The 9,184-nt window shown below is 43.8% G+C and overlaps 1 protein-coding gene across 1 annotated transcript; it reads left to right on the plus strand.

The window, feature by feature from the left end:
- The first annotated feature begins 3,343 nt into the window (after positions 1-3,343).
- On the plus strand, positions 3,344-8,884 carry LOC130477538 (solute carrier family 35 member G1-like). The gene is made up of 3 exons (XM_056849537.1): positions 3,344-3,524; positions 6,508-6,685; positions 8,152-8,884. Exons 1-3 carry the CDS (start codon positions 3,344-3,346, stop codon positions 8,882-8,884), a joined length of 1,092 nt encoding a protein of 363 aa, XP_056705515.1.
- Positions 8,885-9,184: the final 300 nt, after the last annotated feature.

Below are 9,184 nucleotides of genomic sequence, written 5' to 3' on the forward strand. Positions count from 1 at the left end.
TTGCTTTTGCCATAATGTAGTATTTTTTAGCAAAATAAAAAGTCTATAATTTGGTACCTCCTTCTGCACCCTGTACCTCTTCTTCTTCCTCTTCTTCTTCCTCCTTCTCTCCAGGTAATTCTTTAATTTCCCCACATCTGCTTGAGATAGAATTGTCGTTTTCACTTCCTTGTAGGTGAAAGCCAAACCTTGTGGCATAATCCAACGGTATTTGATACCATTAGCTTTCAGTGTAGACACAAAGTCTTTGTAGTTATTCCTCTGTGAGAGTAGATGCCTTGGAATATCCTTCAGTAGTATAAGAGAGGAGTCTCCTGCTGACACTGGATTTTCATAATGAATCTTCATAATCTTATCTTTAACTCTGGTGTCATAGAACACTATCATCAAATCTCTTGGCTTAGATCTTCTCATTCTGGCAGGTAGTGGAATCCTATATATTCTCTTAATGGCTTGTTTTAATTCTTGTTCATCTATCTGAAATAAGTAGGCCAAGTTTGGTATTGCAGTTTCTTTATTGTCTCCCATCATATCTGGAAAGTTGCGTATACGAAGATTGGTCTCTCTCACTCTCATCTCCATCATTGCCATTTGATTTTTTGCCGCCATCTGATCAGTTTGTATTGTTTCAATCTGTTTTTCTTGGCTTGTTAATTTTTTCTTTGTGTCCTTATGCTCATCCATCACTTTCTTAATTGATACATCCATCGCTTGCATATCTGTCTTCATAACAGTCATTTGAGTTTTTACTTCTTTCAAGTCTCCAGTGACCACATCCAACTTCTGATTAATAGCTTGGGATGCTTGACCAAGATTTGTCATCATAGAAGTCAACTGTGCCATCTGTGTAGACATCTGTTCAAACTGTTTATTTGTTGCCTCAGTTTGTTTAGTTAGCATATCCTGTAACTTTTTTTCCATGGTCGAGGTTTGTAAGGAATCCCTTAGTTTAGTATAGGCACAAAATGTCCTATCTTTTGACCGCCTTGCTCAGGTCTTGCAAATTGAGGGCTGTGGCTTCTTTTATTGAGTCAATCCATCTCTTGTTGGCAGGTGTTCCGGCCAGCAAGGCCCACCTGGTCCAGAATCAAGAGGTGACCCACAGGCAGATGTAATCCAGCCCAAGGGCAGAGACTAGAACGAAAGATCTTCCTTCGTGCCAAACAACCTGCATTGGCCTGATTCTAGTGGACCATTCAAATGTGTTGGCAAGACCTCAACCAAGCAGATGAGTTGCTGGCATGAGACCATGTACTCTGCAGCTGTACAGGGCCCAATTAAGCAAACCACCTTCCGCCATCCAAGGGCCTTCGCACTAATGAAATTGAATGTGTAGGCCAGGGATGGGGAACGTCAGGCCCGGGGGCCATTTAAGGCCCGCGACATCATTTGGTCTGGCCCTTCATGGGTCCTGGCAGATCTCTAGCTCAGAAGACTGGTGATCCACCCCCTCCCACGAACAGGAATGAGTTTGTTTTGCCAAAAAAGGAACCTTTTTTTCCCCTTGCAGAAGAGTAGTTAGCTATGGAGCTGCTAGGATCACCCAAGAAACTGTGTTAACCCTTTCCCACCTGGGCCATGTAGAAACGTATTCCCTCTGTACTACAAGAGGGCTGGGGGTGGAAGTGACAACAATGGAGGGGTTAAAGGGGGCAGGACCACAATGCGTGGGGGGGGCAAGTTCTTAGCCAGTGTGTCCTCATTTCATCCCTCCAGGGGGAGGTAGCAGGAGCCAGCTGTAGAATCCGGCCCTGACCATGCGGAGCAGGAGCAACTGTGGCTTGCGGCTGGGCGGCTATGCCCAGCTGGTGCAACAGACCATCCTGTGCCACCAGGTGGGCAAGTGCGTCACTGGTTGGATGCCTGCCTGCTTGCCCATGCGAGGGGGGGTCATCTGGGGCAGCTGCCTGTTTGGTGCTTGGTCGGCTAATTTTTAAGTTGATAATTTTGTATGGCCCGCAAATTATGTTATGAATAACCAAATGGCCCTTGGCGGAAAAAAGTTTCCCCACCCCTGGTGTAGGCGAAACTCCCTCCTGTCTCTCTCAGCCTTGGAACCTCTAGGCTGCAGGATCTCATCCATGCCTGTGTAAGACTCCCATCTCTTATATCTCTTCTCTAAAACTGCAACGAGTGTGACCTCGAATTCTTAGAGAGCGAGAGAGACGCTTCCAGGATATTTTGCTAGGTCAGAAGCTTGAACCAGTGTTTCTCTTGAAACGCCAAAAGACCGCTAGGCAAGCCAGTTTCTTGACAGATAGTTCTATGAGTGAAACCATTTAACAATGGGCTCCAAAGAAGTGTACTAAGGGGTTGGAATATGTCAGTAGTTGTTTTCACAAAATGTGAGTGAGTTACACCACATGTTCTTTGTACTAATTTATTATACAGCGTTACGCTCTTTTTAAAGTTTGGTAGAAGACATTTTTTTAAATTAAATTCTTATATTTTAAAATATTAATATTTTAATAAAGCATTGAATAAATCTGAATAAAATGTGATATAGTAAAGTGTGTATTTAGTTTTATTATTGACACGAGTGTCTCAACAGCCCATAAGTCTAATATTAATGAACATATAAGCACAAACCAGCAGGACACATAACCAAGGTTTCTCATTATGTGCATTTATGATTAACTTCAATGAAACCTGATTTCAATTATTTTCCTTGACTCCTGCTCCTCAAGAAAAACCAACCCCTAATCAAGTTTTTCTTCAGTGGAGATTGCCTCTGTTATAATAATACCATTTACCAGAAAGGCAAATTCACCTGGAAGGGGAAGGGAAGGGGACTGTAAGCCAGTTTGATTCTTCCTTTAGTGGTAGAGGAAGTCGGCAGATAAAAACCAACTCTTTCTTCTTCCAGGCTATAGAGATCAGCGCCTCTGGTAAAAATAGGTTTTTTTGGGGAAAGGTGGATTCTATGGCATTATAATGCCCTGAGGTCCCTCCCCTTCCCAAATCCTCCCTTCCCCAGGCTCCATCCACCCCCCACCCCTTAATCTCCAGGAATTTCCCAAGAATTGGCCAACCCTACTTCCAAAATATCATGGGCATCCACTGATTCGGGTGTGTGTGTGTGTTAGTATTTCTTCACATTAATTTGGAGGACCCGATGGAACGGAATGTATTTTGGATGCATTGCACAGAGGTCAGATCCGCCATTGGCGATCCCATTCAGCGGGTGTTTCGGTTGCTCGTGTCGAGGGCACTCGAGGCTGGACTGCAGGGACTCGTCCCGCCTGGCCCAGGGAGCGGGGACGCCAGGGCGCATGCGCACAGAAGTCGCCGGCTCCTCGCCGGCCGGCAGTTGGAAGGCGGCAGCAGCAGCCCGGGAGCCCTCATGGTGCAGCTGCCGAGCGGGGGCGAGGGGGCCGCCGACCCCGCCAGTGGCGAGCAAGGGGCGTGCAGCCAGGCGGCACAGGCGCTTTACGACGGCGACACGGAAGCGGCGGACGCTGCGCAGCCGGGTGGCCGCTGGTGTCGCTGCTGCTGCTCCCGCGGAGGGATTCCCTGGACGCCCGGTGGGTGAGGAGGGCGGGCGGGCGGGAAAGCGCGGGGTGCCCCCCCCCCTCGCCTTGGGACGCCTGCGCCTGTGCGGCCGCCCGCCGGCAGGGGGAGCCCGCGAGGTGGTCCCCAGCTGCCTGGCTGGCTCTGGCGGGGAACCTTCGCCCCCCCCTCCGCCCCCGTTGCTTTTCTATTATTCTTTATATATCTTCAAAAGCCTTCCTTTGCCCTAAGTTTACAGCTTTAAAAAGCCCGGGCGAGACGGGTTACCGCACTTGCATTCCCACCGATGTATTAAGGGTTTGAAAACGTTATAAAAAAATACTGTTCGCACTTTTGAGTAATTCTGCACTATTCCCAGCGATGTATTAAGGGTTTGAAAATGTTATAAAAAATACTGTTCGCACCTTGAGTAATTCTGCACTTGTGTTCCCACCGATGTATTAAGGGTTTGAAAACGTTATAAAAAGTACTGTTCGCACTTTGAGTAATTCTGCACTTGTATTCCCACCGATGTATTAAGGGTTTGAAAATGTGATAAAAAATACTGTTCGTGCTTTGAGTAATTCTTCACTTGTGTTCCCACCGATGTATTAAGGGTTTGAAAACGTTATAAAAAAATACTGTTCGCACTTTAAGTAATTCTGCACTTGTATTCCCACCGATGTATTAAGGGTTTGAAAATGTGATAAAAAATTCTGTTTGCGCTTTGAGTAATTCTGCACTTGTATTCCCACCGATGTATTAAGGGTTGGAAAATGTTATAAAAAATTCTGTTCGCACTTTGAGTAATTCTGCACTTGTGTTCCCACCGATGTATTAAGGGTTTGAAAACGTTATAAAAAAATACTGTTCGCACTTTGAGTAATTCTGCACTTGTATTCCCACCAATGTATTAAGGGTTTGAAAACGTTATAAAAAAATCTGTTCGTACTTTGAGTAATTCTGCACTTGTATTCCCACCGATGTATTAAGGGTTGGAAAATGTTATAAAAAATTCTGTTCGCACTTTGAGTAATTCTGCACTTGTGTTCCCACCGATGTATTAAGGGTTTGAAAACGTTATAAAAAATACTGTCCGCCCCTTGAGTAATTCTGCGCTTGTATTCCCAGCGATGTATTCAGAGTTTGAAAATGTTATAAAAAATACCGTTCGCACTTTCTGTGTATTCCCACCTATGTATTAAGGGTTTGAAAACGTTATAAAAAATACTGTTCGCACCTTGAGTAATTCTGCACTTGTATTCCCAGCGATGTATTCAGAGTTTGAAAATGTTATAAAAAATACTGTTCGCACTTTGTTTGGCCCCTTTAGCTGTGAAGACGTCTTCCAACCATTTATAAGCCGTGGTATCCAAAACCCCTTTTAAAGCGATGTTTTTTATTACATTTTCAAACTCTTAATACATCGCTGGGAATACAAAGTGCAGTAACCCTTTGTTGGCCCCTTTAGCTGTGAAGACGTCTTCCAACCATTTATAAGCCGTGGTATCCAGAAACCCTTTTGAAGCGATGTTTTTTATTACATTTTCAAACTCTTAATACATCGCTGGGAATACCTAGTGAGGTAACAGCCAGCGCTCGCGCCTGTTTACTCTGCCCCTGTTCACCCGGAATCCCTTGGCGCTTTCACACATGCTGAATGATGCACATTCAATCCACTTTCAGTGCACTTTAACGATCGTTTCCAAGTGGACTTTGCCACTTCACATAATAAAATCCAGCTTCAAAGTGCATGGAAAGTGGATTGAAAGTGGATTATTTAGCATGTGTGGAAGTGCCCTGACAGTGTCTGCCACATGAGCACAGGTAGCGGCTCCGCTCCGTACGTGATTGCACACACAAAATGGGAATCCGGTGGCAAGAGATGATACTATAGAAGTTGCATTCACCAGTATCTCATTCCAGCAGCTCCAGTGTGTAAAATGCTCCTTGCGAGCAGGAATCTGTGCTCACTTCTCTGTCAAAGATTGCTACATAATTTCAGTGAATTGAGCTCATTCTCTGTTGCTAGGTAAATTATCAAAATATTTCTTTAGTCTCTGTAATGAAGTCAGGGGATTCTCCAAATGGCTCTCTGTTATATGGACCCAAAGGTGATATTCATATGTACCAGTCTGTTTGAGACACTTTTGTACTTCTGCACAGATGAAGGCACAAAGATGTCCCTACAAGGTGACTGACAGATCCACAACCCTGCATCATACCCTCCTCCCCCAAGAGATTCTAGGTACCTCAGCCAAATCTCCGACAATGGTTGCCTCCTTTCTCTGCCATGTCCCAAATCTGACCAAGAGCCTGTCAACTCTTTTCCTTTTAACCTGCGAGTATCTGAAGACGGTGCTTTCCTTTTGCTCAAAGTGTCTTTCCAGTCTCCCTAATAAAGGGACGAGATCTCCCTTGTAAGTCTCTCTGACCTCTGCCCAATTATCCTCACAGAATACAATGAACTGGGCACCAAATGTCACAGCAAAAAGTTCTTTGGTTCTTCTCATGCCAACATGTATATTCATTCCTGTCTGCCCCACCTGACGGGCTGAAGGCTGCATAGGAGACCTTGATCTGCAATCTTATGTTTGCCTGAGAAAGTAGTTTTCAGTAAACCTCTGAGCATTCTCAGAATGCAAATTAATCCTTCACCCTAAGCGTATTATACTACTTTCAACAACAATGCATGTATAATGTGTGTTTCCCTACTCAAAGTTAAGTATTCAAAATCTGGGTATGCATATAATGAAAGAAAAATATGACTCAAGTATTGTTATTACTAACTGGAAGTTACAATTATTTCTGGCAGGGTATGAGCTTTTGTGAGCCACAGTTCGTTTCTTCAGATACAGCTCAGCTGTATCTTCAGATACATGAGCTGTGGCTCATGAAAGCTCATACCCTGCCGGAAATTTTGTTAGTCTTTAAGGTGCTATGGACTCTTGCTCTTTACTTCTACAGACAGACTAACGCAGCTACCCATCGTAATCTATTACAATTATTCTGTTACAGGAACTGAAAAAAGTACCTGTCCTGGGCTCGGCCTGTACTATGCTCTGTTGTCCGCTTGCCTCTTCTCGGTGGTTTCTTTATTTCTGAAGTTGCTTGAAGATGTACATTCAGTAGAAGCCAGTGCCTTTAGATGTATTTTCCAAATGATGTTTGTTCTTCCTGGTTTAATATACCACAAGTGAGTATTATCCCTTCTATATGAGGAAAGGGTCAGAATAATTACTGTATTAAGGTAAAGGTAGTCCTCTGTGCAAGCACCAGGTCATTACTGACCCATGGGATGACGTCACATCCCAACGTTTACTAGGCAGACTATGTTTACAGGGTGGTTTTCATTGCCTTCCCCAGTGGTCTACACTATACCCCCAGCAAGCTGGGTAGTCATTTTCACTGACCTCGAAAGGATGGAAGGCTGAGTCAACCTTGAGCTGGCTACCTGGAACTGACTTCCGTCGGGGTCGAACTCAGGTCGTGAGCAGAGCTTTTTTGACTGCAGTACTGCAGCTTACCACTCTGCGCCACGGGGCGTTTCAATTGGAACAGATCAAAATCACCATGGTTGAACAATTTCATACAACACTATTGGGTTTAAAACAGCAGACTAGCATTTAAGCTGATGCAGAAATGTGACAGTTGGGAAATAAGGGCCACCATATGGAGCCACCAACTGGGACAAACATGGGAGTTTGGAAGGAGCTTGAAAATGCAGGTTGAGCAGGCAGGACGAGAGAGATTAATCCTTCCCATGCTCAAGAGTTTCTCCACCATTGAAAATTGTGTGTGTGTAGGGGGCGGGGGGTTCCCCAGTGGAGCTCATTGAACAGAAGTAAGTCTCACTGGGAGGACAAACAGCTCCAAAATATTTTGTTGGGGAAATATGCAGGTTCGGTTCGGTTCGATTCAGCCTGGGTTGATACATGCTGTTGTCATCTCCTCGTTGCGTCTTGAAACCCTTCTGCCACAAAGGCCTGAATAATACCTTGTTACGTGCTTCATGTGTGACAGGATCACACTAGCTGGTTGTTCCCATAGGGAAACCTCAGTAGTAAATGAAGTTGCTGCCTGATGGGAAGTTCTTGACACATTCATGGCTATTCATGGCTACTAGTCAGAAAATAGATTCCTTTGAAATGTGGTGTTGGAGGAGAGTGTTACGGATTCCGTGGACTGCCAATAAAACAAATCAGTGGTTTATAGATCAAATCAAGCCTGAACTGACCCTAGAAGCTAAAATGACTAAACTGAGGCTATCGTATTTTGGTCACGTCATAAGACGACAAGAGTCACTGGAAAAGACAGTCATGCTAGGAAAAGTTGAGGGCAGCAGGAAAAGAGGAAGACCCAACAAGTGATGGATTGACTCAATAAAGGAAGCCACAGCCTTCAGTTTGCAAGATCTGAACAAGGCTGTCAAAGACAGGACATTTTGGAGGACTTTCATTCATAGGGTCGCCATGAGTCAGAAGCGACTTGACAGCACTTAACACACACACAGTCAGAATAGATGATGGTCATGATGCATACCTATTCTCTCCAGGATCAGAGGAGCATGCCTATTATATTAGGACTTGATGGACCTTCTCATGTTTTTATTTCTATACTCCCTTCCAACTAAAATTCTCTCTCTCTCTCTCTCTATTTTAGGACAGGATTTCTGGGACCAAAAGACAAATGGGTTTTTCTTTTCTTTCGAGGACTGCTTGGCTCTTGTGCAATGATTTTTCTCTATTATGCTTTCCAAGTGATGCCCCTTGCTGATGCTACAGTTATTTCTTTCAGCAGTCCAGTTTTTACCACCCTGTTTGCCTGGATATTTCTAAAAGAGAAATACAGTCCTTGGGATCTTTTTTTCATACTAGTTACAATCACTGGAGTGGTGATGATCGCAAGGCCGCCTTTTTTGTTTGGATCCAGAGTCGCAGGACTTGAAGGGAGCTACACTGATCATTTTAAAGGGACAATAGCTGCTCTTATAAGTGCAATATCTGCTTCTTCAGCTTTTGTTATAATAAGAAAGGTGGGGAAATCAGTGCACTACTTTTTAACCATTTGGTATTATGCGATAGTTGGATTAATAATAAGCACGATAACCCTTTTTGTGTTAGATTCGTGGAGTTTACCTTATTGTGGCAAAGACAGATATCTCTTAATATTAATTGGACTGTTTGGGTTGTGTGGTCAGATATTTCTTACAAAAGCTTTACAGATAGAGAAAGCAGGACCTGTTGCTATAATGAAAACAATGGCTGTTGTGTTTGCTTTTATTTTTCAGATTATTTTCCTCAATCATTTGCCCACTTGGTGGTCATTTGGGGGTGCTGTTTGTGTAGTGGCTGGTGGCTCTGGAACTATTGTTCGGAAATGGAAACAGAGCTAAAACACCCACGCACTCACACAGACTGAAATCTGACCAGGTGGCTATTGTTCCATTGCTGAAAAAGAGCAGATATATTATGTATTTTAAATAATTCATCTGTTTAGCTGTGTCATCTGAGTCTTTTCCAATACCAGCTACCACTTCCCTTGTCAAAGGAATGTCTGGTTCTTATGTATGTCAGCCTTGATCCAAAGAACTGAAACTCTTTTTGTGCAGCCAAGGAAACTTTGAACTTACTATTTCTTAAAAATTTTTATTCCTTTGATAATAGTTTCCGATGCCACATAAAATTCTGAATTT

Source organism: Euleptes europaea, chromosome 5, assembly GCF_029931775.1.
Source record: "Euleptes europaea isolate rEulEur1 chromosome 5, rEulEur1.hap1, whole genome shotgun sequence".
In the NCBI taxonomy this organism is placed as follows: domain Eukaryota; kingdom Metazoa; phylum Chordata; class Lepidosauria; order Squamata; family Sphaerodactylidae; genus Euleptes; species Euleptes europaea.

What these genes read in the sequence shown, in the direction of transcription:
- LOC130477538 (XM_056849537.1), top strand. Translation starts at nt 3,344, where the DNA reads ATGGTGCAGCTGCCGAGCGGGGGCGAGGGGGCCGCCGACCCCGCCAGT. An exon ending in AGGGATTCCCTGGACGCCCG is followed by an intron (nt 3,525 to 6,507) that starts GTGGGTGAGGAG and finishes ATTCTGTTACAG; the next exon opens with GAACTGAAAAAAGTACCTGT. An exon ending in CCTGGTTTAATATACCACAA is followed by an intron (nt 6,686 to 8,151) that starts GTGAGTATTATC and finishes TCTCTATTTTAG; the next exon opens with GACAGGATTTCTGGGACCAA.